The sequence below is a fragment of the Balaenoptera ricei genome, chromosome 7 (assembly GCF_028023285.1).
Source record: "Balaenoptera ricei isolate mBalRic1 chromosome 7, mBalRic1.hap2, whole genome shotgun sequence".
NCBI classification, from domain to species: Eukaryota; Metazoa; Chordata; class Mammalia; order Artiodactyla; family Balaenopteridae; genus Balaenoptera; species Balaenoptera ricei.
Window position 1 is genome coordinate 18,224,743 of NC_082645.1, and position 19,988 is coordinate 18,244,730.

Here is a 19,988-nt window from a genome sequence, read left to right on the forward strand (position 1 = left end):
GTCCTGGTTCCCCCTCAAGGGATACACATGCAATATCTTTGAGTTCTTCTGCCAAACTAAAACCCCCACCAAATGTAAGATGTTAACTACTTGGTGAAGCACTCTTCATTCCAGAGAAGGTCACAATTCACCCATCATTACCTGATACCAGATGATCTCTGGATTGAAGGAATGTGGGCCCTGCACGCACCCTGATCCTTATCAGCAACCCCACCCTGGACTATAAAACTCCTCACAAACCACCCCTCTCCCCAGGTTGGACACACTGTTTTGAGGGCATTAGCCTGCTGTGGCCCCCTTTGCCTGGCAAGGCAATAAAGCTTTTGTTTTCTACTCCACCCAAAACTCTATCTCTAGATTTAATTTGGTGTTGGAATACGGAGGCCAGATTTGGCTTCACATCTGCCAACTTTGGCAGTGTCTCCAACACTAATGCATTCATAATATCCATCTATTCTCAGGGCCTTCTCAGGGCACACCAGAGAGTCCCAGTGCTGATGCATTCGACCAGCATCTGGTGTCTCCAGCCAGCAGTGATAGTAGCTGCCACAGGGAAGAAGAATACAGAGAAGGGACAGCCTCCCACTGGGGGAACATAGAGGGCTCTATGTTGGTGAGACCATCTCTCAGGACAAGGGAGGAGAGATTTGAGGGGAATGGCTGTTACCAGCAGCAAAGAATATTGTAGGAAAAGGCACAAGAAAGATGCCCAGTATCATGCTAAGGAAAGTGGCACCAGCCCGACTGGAGAGGAGGTATGTCTCAGATGGCAGGGAGGCCTGGTAGAGAGATGGTGCAGCAATATTTTCTGTGACTCTCAGAAACACAGCAAGCACTGAGGTGCCCAATTCCCTCAGTGAGAGTAACAGAATGTTGCTGGAGGATGATAAGCCAAGGGTGATGTGAAGGAAGAGTTACTTTGGAAAAATTAATCTATTGTGGTTTATTTACTTCTTTATTCATACAAACACATGTTAACTATCTTCTTTGTGCCAGGCACAATGCTAGTAAATAAGGGAATACAGCTGCAGACGTGTCTTGACAATCAGTTTAATGACTACCTTAGTGGAGTTATGTGTAAAGTGCTATAGGACCCCAGAGGACAAGCAAGGCCTTGCACGGGAAGTACAGAAAGCATTGCAGAGAAGGCATTTAAGTAAGTTTTGAAGCAGGCTCTGAGGAACTCCTATGTTTGAGGAACTCTGTTTCATGAGCTCTGGCTCTCCAAGGCAGAAGCCGGAAACTCACTTTCCCCAACCCCTTTGTAGATAGAACAGGCATGTGACATGGTCTCCTCCAATCAGACACTTCTACTTGAGAGTCAGGCTTGGAGAATTTGGAGAAATGTGACGAGGTGTGCTCAAGGCAGAGTGACAGAGGCTCAGGTACTCAGCATCCAGCATTGGGAGAGGGATCCCAGGCAAAGCAGCAGAAGTTGGGGGCTTCATGGGGCAAACCCCACCCAGGGTGTCCTTCAGAAAATCCATGAACTGTACCCTATTCTTAGATAAACTCCTAATCCTCTTAAACTAACTAAAGTAGGTTCTGTTTGTCGACTGAAAAAATTACACAACCTAAAAGTTGAGAGTTATGTTTTATTTGGTGGATATTCTTAGGAATTCAAGCCCAGGAGGCAGTATCTCAAGTAACCCTGAGAAAACTGCTCCAAAGAGGCAAGGGGCGGGGTGGGGGTGGGGGAACCAGGATATATAGGAGTTTTACAACAAAGGGCAGGTAGTCTAAATGTCTAAAAATTATTGTTAATGAATGAAAACCAGATATCTCAAGTTAAGGAATTTAGCGTTTTTCCATGTATGGGAAGGTGCAAAAGTCTGGGGTCATTGAAATCATTCCTTTGATATGCACCTCAGGTATTTGGGGCTAGTATCCTGTGTTTTCACATCCTGAGTTCCCTCAGGGCTCACCGTTGTGCAGTCTGATGGCTGCTAGATGGCAGGTATTCTTTGTTTCCTTCCTGAGTACCCTCAGGACTCACTGGCTCACCATTGGAGGTGGCTGCAATTGCTGATGACTGTGACATCCTTTGTTTACTGATATTTGGCAGGCAATATTTTATTTCTCATGTTGATTGCAACTGTTGTTTGAAATGCAGATACAACTATGTGGATTACAAATAGAAAGATCCCCAATAAAAGACTTAGGAATAAAATCAGCACCATCCAAGCCAGTTGGAGGATGAGATTTATCAATCCAAGAGAAATCAGAAAATAACAGGGAAAAAAGAATCAGAAAAGAAAAAGTATAACAAATGCAAAACCTTAATAAAATAGTAGAAATAAACTCAAGTCTCACAGTCAACACAATAAATTTAAACATGTTAACCGAAAGGGAAAGAGTAAAGGGACAAAGTAGGTAATTAAATAGTTAATCCTACGAGGGGATTGTAAGTAAAGAAAAAGTATGGGAGACTTCTGTAAATTAATGATCACTCAAGAAAGCAGGTTTGCTTAACCACAAAACCAAGCTTAGCAACAAAACCACACAACAGAAACATGAGACATGCCCCAAAACAATAAAACAATGGTGGCATGAGACCCACATCCTGCCCAGTGAGCTTAGTAAGTTAAGAATTCCTAGGACATGCTCCTTTGCACACACTATAAACAAAAATATAAGGAAAAGGTGACATTATACTAAAACCTGAGATGATTTACAATTTTTAACATATGTTACTGCCTTTTAGCTGATTTCCATTGCACCATGACAGTCCTGGCCTGACCATGTAGGGACAAGAAAACTCCCCTACCCAATCTGGAGGAAAAGCTGATGATGGAAGCTTGATGTCTACTCAAGGATGAGGAAGAAGGTGGTCTTGTCCCCCTTCCCACTTTTCCTTTAATTATAAAACTGTAGCCCACTATGTTCTTGGGTGCAGCACCCTCTTGTAAGTCTCACAAGCATCCTATTCTAATAAATCACTTCTCATCTATCACTTTGTCTCTCACTGAATTCTTTCTGTGCTGAAACATAAAAAACTAGAGCTCCTCAGAGCCTCCTGAAACGCCACCTAGCAGTTTCAAAACTATTCTCTTAACAGAGATATCTGCTTGGAATTTTAAAAATCCATTTGCATGTTGTTTTAAAAAATACAACTAAAAAGGGATTTAAAAAACAAACAAAAAAAAAGTCTGAAAATAAAGAATTGGAAAAAGATAACCAGGCAGAGGTTCAGAGCAGAGATGAAGAGAGACCTTACACAGTGTGAAAGAAACCACCATCCTGAAGAGATACAGATAATGAACCTCTAATGCCTAATCCGACTGCATAGTACTCAGAAAAATGTCTTGAACTGTCAGTTGAAATAGATAAATCAGTAAAGTGATTTGCTCTATCAGAATTGATTGATTAGAGAAAGGATGAGTGAATCTAAAGAAACTCTAACAGCACAGTCAATGTGCTTGTACATGTGGGCATGTGCAGAACTCTGCTCTCACATGGGGCAAACTGGCCACATGCTAGGTCAAAGGGCATTTCAGGGGTGTCTAAGTATGAAATCCTACAGACCTCATCCCCTGACCGCCCCAAAAATGAGAAAGAAGTGGCAAAAAAGACAGCCAAGTGAAAAGGAGGGAGGAAGGGAGCAAGGGACCGTGGTGCAGACCTAAGTGCCTGCCCAGCTCTCTGTGCTGCATACTTCCCAGGACCCTGCAACTGGGCAGGGCTATGTGTCCACTTCCCACCCAAGGACTGTGACAGGTCACTTCTGATGCCACTTCCAGACTAAGGCAGAATCCCAAGTGGCCCTCCTCTGATGCAGCCATAGTGGATACCACGTGCTGACATGGTAAATTCAGGTGGCAGAGATCTGTGGGCTGCAGGAAGCTCCATGCCATGCAGCTGCTGCTTTGGTTTCTCAGGAGTTAGTTTCCATACCATGTTGACGCACACAAACTAAGATCCTTCTTTTAATCCTTTCCATAGTGATATGCCCCAGATTTATGAAGGTAGTTCCCTCAGGAGAGGTAAGGACAGAATGATATTGGGGTTGAGGGAAGGAACAGAGAATGTTACATTCCTCTATAATGTTTTATTTCTTAAAAACAAAACAAACAAGAAAACCTGAGGCAGAGGGAATAAAATTTTCCTCATTTTGGGGGGTAAGTGTACTGATATTTGTTACCCTACCCTCTGTGATTCCTTTAATGTATTTTTTTAATTTAAATTTTAAGTAACTATTAATATTTGGGGAAGAAAAATATCAAAATAGTCATATTTTTAGAAAGTAGAGGAATCTAAATTTTCAACAATAGGGACCATTTTGTTCAGTCCAAGAGAGGGTCTGGGTCCTGAAACCTGGAAGCCCCCGAGAAGGTAGGGTGCATCAGCTGTGAGCATGTAGGGCCTCGAGGAAGCACAGACAAAGGTTTGCTGATGAAACTCTGGGCTGCGGCTACACAGGGTTCAGATGCACGGGGTCTTCTACAGAATCTATTTCAATTAAGAAAGGGGTTCACACGCAAGCTGACCTGTCATCTCAGAAGCCCAGGGCCCTGCCGCTTTAGCCTGCCTGAGAGGTGCTGCTGCCCCTCGCCCTCTGCAGGACCACAGTAATGACAGCACCCGCTGAGCAGTACCAGCACATTCAGCAACATCCAGATGACTGTTCTAACTCAGGGCTTCATGAAGAAATAATAAGAGCCACAGAATTACTTCAGAATTACCAAACCCAGACCCTGGAAGAACAATAGCTAGGTAACTGGAGCATCAACGCAGCAGACACTGTGATTCCAGGCAATGCATGGTGACATCGAGTCCCAGTCACCCTAAGGTCCTGTGAGAGAGGAGTGGCCCTCAAGGTCACAAGAACAAGAGATAAGTCTCCTCTATCGAGAATCCAGCCATGAGGAGCGTTCATGCACACCCAGCACACCTGGGACACCAGGTGCTGTGACAGGACCCGAGGTTCCTGTTCCCACCTTTATGCTGTCATACCAGGCATTCACAATTCTGCCCTAAGTTGAGCAATCAGTGACGTCAGAAGACACAGCAGGAACAGCTCTGTAAAAGTCCTCTAATGTGGATCCCCTAATCTTGACTTGGGTCAAGATCACACAGAGAATTCAAAATCTTATCCAGGCCATAGCACCAGAAGCTACCCCAGCCAGTTAGAATAGCTTCTACATTTGTCGGGAATAAAGGATGAACACCTTCAACCAGCCTCTGTCTTTGGTGTCTTCCAATTTTCTTTGAAAAAAGGAAGAAAGAAAGACTGTTTTTTCCATGAGAGGTGGCAGCTCCCGGTCAGACTGACCCTGAAACACCCAGCCATCCTGGGATTCACGGTCCACAGCAGCTGTAGGCCTCAGCTCCCAGCTGCTGCCTGGGATCCATCACATCTGTTCCCTTAAACTGTGAGTGCAGTAAAGGGACAGGCTCATTCTCTGCTTCCTCTGGAAGGAAGGGTGAGTCCAGGTTGTGTGCAGGTGAAAGCTGGGCCCTCATCACATGGAGGAGACTGTGACTCACCATGGTAGCAGTGAATGGTATGTTGTCAATCAGGGATGATGCGATGGCTGAGACCCAGACCACCAAGATGATGGCAGCTGCAAGGCGCTGATCTTCTGGGACCATCTGGAAGGAACAGATAAGAGTAGGGCAGTGTACCATAGCTACATAGATCACACGCACTGAGGAGCTGATGCTAGGACATGTGAGACTCAGAAAGGACCACAGGACTCTTGGTCCTTCCTCTTCCACACAAGGAGAGCAAGGGAGACCCAGGTGTGCAAACAGGACCAACTGGGCTTTCTCGACCCCTACCAGGAGCCTGGGCCAGGGTCTACAAGTAAGTGAGAGGAGTGATTCCCAATCATGCTCAAGCCAACCAACCCTTGGGGGCCGGGGCGGGGGTGGGTGGGGCAGCAGGTTCAGTGTTCCCATTCCTGGTGGGACACCAGGTGACACACTGGTCACACTGACCTCACTTCCCATGTGGTGACGCTAGGCTGGGACCTCTGTGCATCACTTACTGAGACTGCTGTCTCAATTCTCTCCTTCCCAGAAAGGTTTTAACTAAAGGCTAATAGCAAAATTGTAGGCATCTGTAATTATATATTCTTTGAAAAAAGTTTCTTTTCATCTCTTAGCTACACAGGATAAAATAGGTTCCCTGATATAATTTTTTATATAATTAATGTGCCCTATTCTTGCCAATTAAAAAAAAAATCAAAGGAATAGTGGCTGGAGCACTTTATATTGCAGTATTTAATGTACCTTTATTAGCAAAGCAGTCTGTTCTCCAACATACTCTATTAAGTGGAGATGTGCCAATGCCTAGAAGAAATAGATGTATGATAAGAATCAATTTAAAAGTGAGAATATATCAAATTTTTAAAAACATGGCTTTAAAATGAAAATAAGTCAACATGGCGCTCTCATTTTTTATAAAAGATCAAACACACAGTCTATAAATAATTTACTATCTTATATGAACACTGAAGATTCATTGAGAAGAGAGCACAGTAACAGAGGCAGGAACTTCTCATTAATTTGAGTTAATATCCATGCTAAATTTACATTTGGATGGAAGGCCATTTCTTTATTTTAAGATCGCTGTATAGGAGTACTGTTCACCTGTACATAATGAAATGTGTCTCCAGATAGAATGTCTTGCAAGTAAGTTGCATTTCAAATTCCTTTTTAAAGTTAAGCATCACAGAGTTTTAGAAGAATATAAAGAAAATGCACGGTTTTCATAACGTTCAAAGAAAGGTCTATTTAACTGAAGCATGTACTATTTTCATAGTACTAGACAGATTCAGAAAATTGTGTCCAGAGAAAGGTAGGAAAGAAGATTAGATGGAGACATAAGTGCAGGAGCCATTCTGCTCAGTCTGCCTACTTCGTTCCAGCTGAGGAGGAGATCTTCTGCCATCCATGACAGATCTCAGACAGGAAGCACCGAGAGGGAACCAGACATGGGGGTGACATAGCTACCTAGCACCTCTCAAATGTGGCCTTTTCACTGTGATGTCATCATGGTGAATGATTACAAATACTGAAAACATCAGCTTGGCTATGTTTAAAAAAGAAAGTCAAGATATGAGGAAAATACAAATAGCCAATAGATACTCTTTCATAAAATGACAAATGAGATAACTATGTAACACCTAATTCTATCAAATCTAAAGTTGTAAATATATAATATATATTCTACACTTCAGCAAACTAAAGTTTATGTATAGCTGAAGATGCTATATGCATCACTTATCTCCTCCATCAATTTATATAGTGAAAAGATGATTGTATAATATGATGTAAATCCCTCACAATATGAAACATAATTATCCTTGTGTTGCAGTGACTAGTTGCAAAAAGCTGGTTCAGCAATGATCTGACATTGTTGTTCCATTGAAATTAGATAAATACAATAAATCAATGCCACTACTTTCTTCAAAATGATGGACTAGGAGGTCTTAAGGTCCCTTCCGCAGCTAAATAAATAGACTTTGGATAAAACACACTTTTAGGGCATTACTGGATTAACAAGACAATGTAATGTTTTCCAAGGAATCTCCCTTCCCATGAAAATACTTCTTGCAGCTGGCTGGGAGCTGCAGACTTGAATGGCAAGGAAGGATGAAATTGCCTTGAGCTTGATGCCAACCAAGTGCTGAAGTGAGAGCACGGAGGTGTGAGCAGCAGTAAGGTTGTAGGCTGAAACAGGGTTTCTCACACTGCACTGACAGCCTTGAAACAGGGTGAAAAAATTATCCCCTGGCATCCAGTAGAGGCAAACAAAAGAAGTTTCTGGAAGAAAGCACTCCAAATGTAGCCTCTCAAGACTCCCACAGATTAAGATCAAGTAACAAAATTATAATCTAGGGTCATCAAGAATACAAGAAGACAAGTAACATGAACAAGAGCAGAAATAACCAAAACAGATTTGGATATACCACCAACATGCAAGAATGAGAATCCACAGGTACTGGATATAGTAGAGGAATTTTGTTTAAAGAAAATAGAGTTGAAGAGTATAATAGTAACAATTAACGTTTACCCTTGATGAGTTAAGAATATAAGCTGTCATCTCCAGAGTAAACCACTAAAAGAGAATGTAACTGCCAAAAACTGGGAAATCAAAATTTACATAATCCTTAATCAACTCAGATAAAGAAGAAAAAAAGATTGAAGATAAAAATATACAAGGTTGGGGAGGCCTTCAAGATGGTGGAGAAGTAAGACGTGGAGATCACCTTACTCCCCACAAATACATCTATATGTGGAACAACTCCTACAGAACACCTACTGAACTCTGGCAGAAGACCTCAGACTTCCCAAAAGGCAAGAAACTCCCCATGTACCTGGGTAGGGCAAAAGAAAAAGAAGAAACAGAAACAAAAGAATATGGATGGGACTCAAACCTCTGGGAGGGAGCTTTGAAGGAGGAAAAGTTTCTACACCCTACGAAGCCCCTTCACTGGTGGAGACGGGGGTGAGAGGGGGGGCCGATTCTGAGCCAGGGAGGAGAGCGCAGCAACAGGTGTGCAGAGGGCAAAGTGGACAGATTCCTACACAGAGGATTGTTGCTGACCAGCACTCACCAGCCCAAAAGGCTTGTCTGCTCACCCACCGGCCAGGGCAGGTGGGGGCTGGGAGCTGAGGCTTGGGCTTTGGAGGTCAGATCCCAGGGAGAGAACTGGGGTTGGCTGTGTGAACACATCCTGAAGGGGGCTAGTGTGCCACAGCTAGCTGGGAGGGAGTCCGGGAAAAAATCTGGACCTGCCTAAGAGGCAAGAGACAATTGTTTTGGGGTGCATGAGGAGAGGGGATTCAGAGCACCGCTTATACAACCTCCAGAGACTGGCCCAAGCTATGGCTATCAGCACAGACACCACAGACAGGCTGGAACACTAAGGCTGCTGCTGCAGGCACCAAGAAGCCTGTGTGCAAGCACAGGTCACTATCCACACCTCCTCTCCCAGGAGCCTGTGCAGCACACCACTGCCAGGGTCTCATGATCCAGGGACAACTTCCCCAGGAGAACACACAGCAAGCCTCAGGCTGTTGCAACGTCACGCCAGCCTCTACTGCCATGGGCTCGCCATGCATTCCATACCCCTCCCTCCCCCTCAGCCTGAATGAGTAAGAGCCCCCTAATCAGGTGCTACGTTAACTCCTCCTGTCTGGGCAGGGAACAGACGCCCTCAGACGACCTACATGCAAAGGTCGGGCCAAATCCAAAGCTGAACCCCAGGAGCTGTGCGAACAAAGAAGAGAAAGTGAAATTTTTCCCAGCAGCCTCAGAAACAGCAGATTAAATCTCCACAATCAACTCTATGTACCCTGCATCTCTGGAACACCTGAATAGACAACAAGTCATCCCAAAATTGAGGCAGTGGACTTTGGGAGCAACTGTATACTTGGAGTTTGCTTTCTGCATCTAATTTGTTTCTGGTTTTATGTTCATCTTAGTTTAGTATTTAGAGTTTATTATCATTGGTAGATTTGTTTAATGATTGGGCTGCTCTCTTCCTTTTATATATACATATATATATATATATACACACACATATATATGTATATAAATTTTTTCTCCTTTTTCTTTTTTTGTGAATGTGCATGTGTATGCCTCTTTGTGTGATTTTGTCTGTATAGCTTTGCTTTTGCATTTGTCCTAGGGTTCTGTCTGTCTTTTTTTTTTTTTGTATAGTTTTTACTGCTTGTGATCATTGGTGGAATTGTTTTTTGGTTTGGTTGCTCTCTTCTTTCATTCTTTTTTACTACTTTTTAATTTTTAAAATATTTTTAAATTTTTTATTTTAATAACTATAATTAATTAATTAATTTATTTATTTATTTTTTATTCTCCCTTTTCTTCTGAGCCCAGTGGCTAACAGGGATTAGGTGCTCCGGCCAGGTATCAGACCTGAGCCTCGGAGGTGGGAGAGTCAAGTTCAGGATATTGGTCCACCAGAGACCTCCTGGCCCCATTAAATATCAAATGGCGAAAACTTTACCAGAGATCTCCACCACAATGTTAATACACAGCTCCACTCAACGACCAGCAAGCTACAGGGCTGGACACCCTATGCCAAACAACTACCAAGACAGGAACACAAACCCACCCATTAGCAGAGAGGCTGCATAAAATCATAATAAATTCACAGACACCTCAAAAACACCAGCAGACACGGTCCTACCCACCAGAAAGACAAGATCCCGCCTCATCCACCAGAACACAAGAACCAATCCCCTCCACCAGGAAGCCTACACAATCCACTGAACCAAACTTATGCACTGGGGGCAGACACAAAAACAACAGGAACTACGAACCTGCAGGCTGTGAGAAGGAGACCCCAAACACAGTAAGTTAAGCAAAGTGAGAAGACAGAGAAATAACACAGCAGATGAAGGAGCAAAGTAAAAACCCATCAGTCCAAACAAATGAAGAGATAATAGGCAGTTTACCTGAAAAAAAATTTAGAGTAATGATAGTAAAGATGATCAAAAATATTGGAAATAGAATGAAGACAATACAAGAAACGTTTAACAAGGACCTAGAAGAACTGAAGAGCAAATAAAAAATGGTGAACACCACAAAAAATGAAATTAAAAATTCTCTGGAAGGAGTCAATAGCAGAATAACTGAGGCAGAAGAATGGATAAGTGACCTGGAAGATAAAATAGTGGAAATAACTACTGCAGAGTAGAATAAAGAAAAAATAATGAAAAAATTGTGGACAGCCTCAGAGACATCTGGGACAACATTAAACACACCAACATACGAATTATAGGGTTCCCAGAAGAAGAGGAAAAAAAAGGGACTGCGAAAATATTTGAAGAGATTATAGTGGAAAACGTCCTTAATATGGGAGAGGAAATAGTCAAGCAAGTCCAGGAAGCACACAGAGTCCCATACAGGATAAATCCAAGGAGAAACACTTGAAGACACATATTAATCAAACTATCAAAAATTAAATACAAAGAAAAAATATTAAAAGCAGCAAGAGAAAAGCAACAAATAACATAAAAGGGAATCCCCATAAGGTTAACAACTGATCTTTCAGCAGAAATTCTGCAAGCCAGAAGGGAATGGCAGGACATATTTAAAGAGATGAAAGGGAAAAACCTACAACCAAGATTACTCTACCCAGCAAGGATCTCATTCAGATTCAATGGAGAAATTAAAACATTCACAGACAAGCAAAAGCTAAGAGAATTCAGCACCACCAAACCAGCTTTACAACAAATGCTAAAGGAACTTCTCTAGGCAGGAAACACAAAAGAAGGAAAAGACCTACAATAACAAACCCAAACAAATTAAGAAAAAGGTAATAGGAACATACATATTGATAATTACCTTAAATGAAAATGGATTAAATGCTCCAACCAAAAGATATAGACTGGCTGAGGATACAAAAACAGGACCTGTATATATGCTGTCTACAACAGACCCACTTCAGACCTAGGGAAACATACAGACTGAAAGTGAGGGGATGGAAAAATATATTCCATGCAAATGGAAATCAAAAGAAAGTTGGACTAGCAATTCTCATATCAGACAAAATAGACTTTAAAATAAAGACTATGATGAGACAAAGAAGGACACTACATAATGTTTGAGGGATCAATCCAAGAAGAAGATATAACAATTGTAAATATTTATGGACCCAACATAGGAGTACTTCAATACATAAGGCAAATGCTAACAGCCATAAAAGGGGAAACTGACAATGACACAATCATAGTAGGGGACTTTAACAACCCACTTTCACCAATGGACAGATCACCCAATATGAAAATAAATAAGGAAATGCAAGCTTTAAATTATACATTAAACCAGACGGACTTAATAGATATTTATAGGACATTCCATCCAAAAACAACAGAATACAATTTCTTCTCAAGTGCTCATGGAGCATTCTTCACGATACATCACATCTTGGGTCATAAATCAAGCCTTGGTATACATACGAAAATTGAAATTGTATCCAGTATGTTTTCCAACCACAACACTATGAGACTAGAAATCAATTACAGGAAAAAAACTGTAAAAAATACAAACAAATGGAGGTTACAGAATACACTACTAAATAACCAAGAGATAACTGAAGAAATCAAAAAGGAAATCAGAAAATACCTAGAAACAAATGACTGTGAAAACATGACAACCAAAAACCTATGGGACACAGCAAAAGCAGTTTTAAGAGGGAAGTGTATAGCAATACAATTCTACCACAAGAAACAAGATACATCTCAAAAAACAACTTAACCTTACAACTAAAGCAATTAGAGAAAGAAGAACAAAAACCCCAAAGTTAACAGAAGGAAAGAAATCATAAAGATCAGATCAGAAATACATGAAAAAGAAATGAATGAAATGATAGCAAAGGTCAATAAAACTAAAAGCTGGTTCTTGAGAAGATAAACAAAATTGATAAACCATTAGCCAGACTCATCAAGAAAAAAAGGGAGAAGACTCAAATCAATAGAATTAGAAATGAAAAAGGAGAAGTAATAATTGACACTGCAGAAATACAAAGGATCATGACAGATTATTACAAGACCTATATGCCAATAAAATGAACAACCTGGAAGAAATGGACAAGTTCTTAGAAAAGCACAACCTTCCGAGACTGAACCAGGAAGAAATAGAAAATATAAAGACACCAATCCCAAACACGGAAATTGAAATAGTAATTAAAAATCTTCCCACAAAGAAAAACTCAGGACCAGATGGATTCACAGGTGAATTCTGTCAAATATTTAGAGAAGAGCTAACACCCATCCTTGTCAAACTCTTCCAAAATATAGCAGAGGGAGGAATACTCCCAAACTCATTCTACTAGACCACCATCACCCTGATACACAAACCAGACAAAGATGTCACAAAAAAAGAAAACTACAGGCCAATACCACTGATGAACATAGCTGCAAAAATCCTCAACAAAATACAAGCAAACAGAAACAAACAGCACATTAAAAGGATCATACACCATGATCAAGTGGGGTTTATCCAAGGAATGCAAGGATTCTTCAATATATGCAAATCAATCAATGTGATACCCCATATTAGCAAATTGAAGGAGAAAAACCATATGATCATCTCAATAGATGCAGAAAAAGCTTTTGACAAAATTCAACACCCATTTATGATAAAAACCCTGCAGAAAGTAGGCAGAGGGAACTTACCTCAACATAATAAAGGCCATATATGACACACCCACAGCCAACATCATGCTCAATGGAGAAAAACCAAAACCATTTCCTCTAAGATCAGGAACAAGACAAGGTTGCCCACTCTCAACACTATTATTCAACATAGTTTTGGAAGTTTTAGCCACAGCAATCAGAGAAGAAAAAGAAATAAAAGGAATCCAAATGAGAAAAGAAGAAGTAAAACTGTCACTGTTTGCAGATGACATGATACTATACATAGAGAATCCTAAAGATGCTACCAGAAAACTACTAGAGCTATTCAATGAATTTGGTAAAGTAGCAGGATACAAAATTAATGCACAGAAATCTCTTGCATTCCTATACACTAATGACGAAAAATCTGAAAGAGAAATTAAGGAAACACTCCCATTTACCACTGCAACAAAAAGAATAAAATACCTAGGAATAAACCTACCTAAGGAGAAAAAAGACCTGTATACAGAAAACTATAAGATGAAAACACTGATGAAAGAAATTAAAGATGATACAAACAGATGGAGAGATATTACATGTTCTTGAATTGGAAGAATCAACATTGTGAAAATGACTCTACTACCCAAAGCAATCTACAGATTCAATGCCATCCCTATCAAACTACCAAGGGCATTTTTCACAGAACTAGAACAGAAAATTCCACAATTTGTATGGAAACACAAAAGACTGCTAATATCCAAAGCAATCTTGAGAAAGAAAAACGGAGCTGGAGGAATCAGGCTCCCTGACTTCAGACTATACTACAAATCTACAGTAATCAAGACAGTATGGTACTGACACAAAAACAGAAATATAGATCAATGGAACAGGATAGAAAACCCAGAGATAAACCCACACACATATGGTCACCTTATTTTTGATAAAGGATGCAGGAATATACAATGGAGAAAAGACAGCCTTTTCAATAAGTGGTGCTGGGAAAACTGGACAGCTACATGTAAAAGAATGAAATTAGAACACTCCCTAACACCATACACAAAATTAAACTCAAAATGGATTAAAGACCTAAATGTAAGGCCAGACACTATAAAACTCTTAGAGGAAAACATAGGTAGAACACACTATGACATAAATCACAGCAAGATCCTTTTTGACCCACCTCCTAGAGTAATGGAAATAAAAACAAAAATAAACAAATGGGACCTAATGAAACTTAAAAGCTTTTGAACAGCAAAGGAAATCATAAACAAGACCCCAGAGATGGGAGAAAATATTGGCAAATGAAGCAACTGACAAAGGATTAATCTCCAGAATTTACAAGCAGCTCATGCAGCTCAATATCAAAAGAACAATCAACTCAATCCAAAAATGGGCAGAAGACCTAATTAGACATTTCTCCAAAGAAGATATACAGACTGCCAACAAACACATGAAAGGATGCTCAACATCACTAATCATTAGAGAAATTCAAATCAAAATTACAATGAGGTTATCACCTCACACCAGTCAGAATGGGCATCATCAAGAAATCTAGAAACAATAAATGCTGGAGAGGGTGTGGAGAAAAGGTAACCCTCTTGCACTGTTGCTGGGAATGTAAATTGATACAGCCACTATGGAGAACAGTATGGAGATTCCTTAAAAAACTAAAAATAGAACTACCATATGACCCAGCAATCCCACTACTGTGCATATACCTTGAGAAAAGCATAATTCAAAAAGACTCATGTACCACAATGCTCACTGCAGCTCTATTTACATTGGGCAGGACATGGAAGCAACCTAAGTGTCCATCGACAGATGAATGGATAAAGAAGATGTGGCACATATATACAATGGAATATTACTCAGCCATAAAAAGAAATGAAATTGAGTTATTTGTAATGAGGTGGATGGACCTAGAGTCTGTCATAGAGTGAAATAAGCCAGAAAGAGAAAAACAAATACCGCATATTAACATATATATATATATATGGAATCTAAAAAACAGGTTCTGAAGAATCTAGGGGCAGGACAGGAATAAAGATGCAGACATAGAGAATGGACTTGAGGACACAGGGAGAGGGAAGTGTAAGCTGGGATGAAGTGAAAGAGTGGCATGGACATATATACACTACCAAATGTAAAATAGATAGCTAGTGGGAAGTAAGCAGGCACATAGCACAGGGAGATCAGCTCGGTGCTTTGTGACCACCTAGAGGGGTGGGATAGGGAGGGTGGGAGGGAGACGCAAGAGGGAGGAGATATGGGGATATATGTAAATGTAAAGCTGATTCACTTTGTTATAAAGCAGAAACTAACACACCATTGTAAAACAATTATACTCCAATAAAGATGTTAAAAATAATAATAATAAAATAAAATAAGAAGACCCAGGTGTCAAAGGGAGCAAGAAGAAACCAGGAACCGAGAATTCAGTAAAAAGAAGCTTGTTGGAAATTGATTTTCTTCTGGCTAGTGGAGTAACCTGAGAAAGTTTTTAAAGGCTGGGAATTTTAAGGACATACACATCTATAAGGGAAGAAGAGGATGATAATGAAAACAAAATATCTTTGTCACTGAGAGAATAGACATTTTTAGATGAAATGCAGTACGACCTAAATCTTAGAAACTAGGGTCTATAAAGATTCCCAGCTTAAAAAAAAAAAAAAGAACATATTTCCAATGTAAGAGTTTATCCAATGATTTAATATGGAAAAAAAGGAAAATTAATGAAATAAAATTTTCCTATTTTAAAGAACAAAAAAATTTTCTAACTTTACCTAGACTAATCAAGAAAGCAGACAGAAGACACAAATCACCAAAATCAGAAATGGAAAAGGGAATATCACTAATGACTTCACAGAAATAAAAAGTATTAGAGGCAATATTATAAACAACTTATGCCAAAAAATAAGAAAACTTGGATGAAATAGACAAGTTCATAGAAGACAAAAATTAGTAAAATTTACTCAAGAAGAAATATTATACCTGAATAGGCTGAAGAAATGGAATTAGTAAAATCAAACAAACACAGAACCTTCCCACAATTTAAATTCCAGGCCCAGATGGCTTCACTGGAAACTTTTATTGAATATTTAAAAACAGCCCTTCACAAATTCTTCTACAAAGAATACTTCTGAACTCATTCTGTTATACTCATTCAGTGTTATGCTCATACCAAATCCAGACAAAACATCACATAAAAATAATAATGTAGACCAATATCCCACATGAATGTAGATGAAAAAATTCTCAACAAAATAATAGTAATCTGAACTCAACAACTTATTATACACCATGACCAAGTGAGATTTACTTCAGGAATGCAAAGTAGATTTAACAGCTGAAAATCAGTCAATGTAGTATACCAGTAGAAAATTTGTAATGTAGTAACATTTTTCAATGTTAAAAGTCATATGGTCATCTTAATAGATACAGATAAAACATTTGACAAAATCCAATATACATTACTGATAAAAGTTCACAACAAACTAGGAATATATCCTAACTTTATCAACCTAATAAAGGATATCTATTAAAAAAACCTATAACTAACATTATGCATAATGGTGAAGATCTGAATACATTTCCCCTAAGATCAGAAATAAGGTATGAATGTCAATACTCATCACTTCAACATTAAACTAGAGGTTCTGGCCAACAAGACAGGAAAAAAAGAAAAAGAAGGGAAAAGGAGGGTATTCGGAGGAGAGAGAGGAAGAGAGTGTGAGCTAGTTAAAGGCATTCCAATCAGAAAAGAAATTAAAATGTCTTTATTTGCAGATGACATGAAAGAAAATTCTAAACAGCTACTAGACTAATAAATGGGTTCAGCAAGGTCACAGGACACAGTGTTAATATTAAGAAATCAGTTGTATCTCTATGTAATGTTAACATACAATCAGAATAAAGTTAAGAAAACAATTGTATTCAAAATAGCATCAAAAAATATAACAGACGTTTATAACTTTTATATACTACCTAAGGAGGCAAAAAACCTGTACGCCAAAAACTGTAAGATGCTGATGAAAGAAGTAGACGATGACAAACAGATAGAACGATATATCATGCTCCTGGGTTGGAAGAATCAATATTGTCAAAATGACTATACTACCCAATACAATCCCTATCAAATCACCAATGGCATTTTTCACAGAACTAGAACAAACATTTTCTAAATTTCTATGGAGACACAAAAGACCCCAAATAGCCAAAGCAATCTTGAGAAAGAAAAACGGAGCTGAAGGAATCAGGTTCCCTGACTTCAGACTATACTACAAAGCAACAGTCATGAAAACAGTATAGTACTGGCACAAAAACAGAAATATAGATCAATGGAACAGGACAGAAAAACACAGAGATAAACCCATGCACATATGGTGTATGGTCACCTTATCTTTGACAAAGGAGGCAAGAATATACAATGGAGAAAAGATAACCTCTTCAATAAGTGGTGCTGGGAAAACTGGACAGCTACATGTAAAAGAATGAAATTAGAACACTTCCTAACACCATACACAAAAATAAATCAAAGACCTAAACATAAAGCCAGACACTATAAAACTCTTAGACGAAAACATAGGCAGAACACTCTATGACATAAATCACAGCAAGATCCTTTATGACCCACCTCCTAGAGTAATGGAAATAAAATAAAAAATAAACAAATGGGACCTAATGAAACTTAAAATCTTTTGCACAGCAAAGCTTTTCTCCCATTCTGTGAGATAACCCACAGAGTGGGAGAAAATATTGGCAAATGATGCAACAGACAAGGGAATAATCTCCAAAATTTACAAACAGCTCATGCGGCTCAATATCAGAAAAACAAACGACCCACTGAAAAAATGGGCAGAAGACCTAAAGAGACATTTCTCCAAAGAAGACATACAGATGGGCAAGAGACACATGAAAAGATGCTCAACATAGCTAATTATTAGAGAAATGCAAATCAAAATTACCAGATATCACCTCGCACCAGTCAGAATGGCCATCATCAAGAAGTCTACAAAAAATAAATGCTGGAGAGAGTGTGGAGAAAAGAGAGCCTTCCTACACTGTTGGTGTAAACTGGTGCAGCTACTATGGAGAACAGTATGGAGGTTCCTTAAAAAACTAAAAATAGAATTACTATATGATCCAGCAATCCCACTACTGGGCATATATCCAGAGAAAACCATGGTTCAAATGGACTTTTCCCCATATTTGCTTTTTAAAGAATTAAATACCTTTTCACACCTACTAGAATGTCTATAATCAAAAAGAATGGCATTATGTGACAGAGAGGATATAAAGAAACTGGAATCTACTACATTACTGATAGGAATGTAAAATGATACAGCCACTGTGGAAAACATTTTGGCAGTTTTTTAAAAATATTTATTTATTTATTATTTGGCTGCATCGAGTCTTAGCTGCAGCACGTGGGATCTTCATTGCAGCATGCGGGCTCTTTGTTGCAGCGCATGGGCTTCTCTCTAGTTGTGGCGTGCAGGCTCTAGAGCACACAGCCTCAGTAGTTGAGGCGTGCAGCCTCTCTAGTTGTGGTATGCGGGCTTCAGAGCATGCAGGCTCAGGAGCTGTAGCATGAGGGCTCAGTAGTTGTGGCGCATGGGCTTTAGAGTGCTTGGGCTCAGTAGTTGTGGTGCTTGGGCTTAGTAGCTCTGCAGTATGTGGGATCTTAGTTCCCTGACCAGGGATTGAACCTACGTCCCCTGCATTGGAAGGCGGATTCTTAACCACTGGACCACCAGGGAAGTCCCAGGCAGTTTCTTAAGAATTTAAACTTATGATAAGACCTAACATCTACCTAAAAGAAATGAAAACATGTCCACATAAAGACATACACAAATATACACAGTTGTTTATGAAAATAGGTAAATAAAATATGGTATATCCATATAGTGGAATGCTATTCAGCAATAAAACAAAATGAGACTAAGATATATACCAGAACATGGATGAACCTCAACATCATTATTCTAATTTAAAGAAACCAGACAGAAAATGGTACACAGTATAGGATTCTTTTTAGATGAAATGTACAGAAAAGGCACATCAATAGATAGAAAAAAGATTAGTGATTGCCTAGAGCTGGAGTTAAGAGCTAGAATTGACTATAAATGGGTGTGAGAGTCATAGGGATAAAACGTTCAAAATTTACTAAAAATCATTAAACTGTAAAGTTAAAATGAGTGAATTTTATGATATATAAATTATATCTTAAGTTGCTTTAAAAATTCCAGTGTTTATCCCATCAAGACAAAGAGAAGTATATGCCATTGAGAACAATATGCCAAAAACCCAGATGAGATAGCAATTTACACCTTGAATAAACATGTAATTGAGTCAGGGACTCTCAAAAGCCAATCATGTAACAGTAACCAGAATTTTCCCCCCAGTAGTCCTCATATTCTGTGTGTAAAGAAGACTCAATAGAAAAGGTGAAGTTTTTGAGTAGGAAACTGATGAAGTAGAATATGATTCATGACTCCCTGACATATTTGGAGGGCCTATATGAGTCATTTGATTACATCTGTGCAATCCATTATGAGTTAAAGACATAGATTTCAATGACTCAAGGGACCTGTTTTTAAAAAGTTGAAAAAAAAAGCCAAAGTCTGAATCAAGAGAATAATGAATATTGAATGGACCTGTCATCAATAAATTAAGGTAATTAATTAAGGTAATTAATGGAAACATTTGGATCCTTTGGGGAGTAGTAGTCTTGTACATCAGTAAAGCTTTGCATTTGAGGAGGACAGAAGTTTATAAATCAAGTCTAAAGATTAAAAAGTATTGTGAATAATTTTGTAACAACAATTATAACTAAATAAACAATACATATTATTCATTCTTTTCTTTGATGTAGTCTTTTCCATCATAACAGA

The 19,988-nt window shown here is 39.2% G+C and overlaps 1 protein-coding gene across 8 annotated transcripts in view; it reads right to left on the reverse strand.

Moving 5' to 3' along the window:
* OCA2 (OCA2 melanosomal transmembrane protein) overlaps positions 1-19,988 on the reverse strand; it is a 298,538-nt gene that overhangs the window by 57,627 nt on the left and 220,923 nt on the right. For all 8 annotated transcript variants that reach the window (XM_059927745.1, XM_059927747.1, XM_059927740.1 and 5 more), the window contains 2 exons: positions 6,235-6,294; positions 5,488-5,592 (listed from right to left, as the gene is read on the reverse strand). In XM_059927745.1, coding sequence (XP_059783728.1) covers positions 5,488-5,592; positions 6,235-6,294 — 165 coding nt within the window. The remainder of the gene's footprint in view (positions 1-5,487; positions 5,593-6,234; positions 6,295-19,988) is intronic.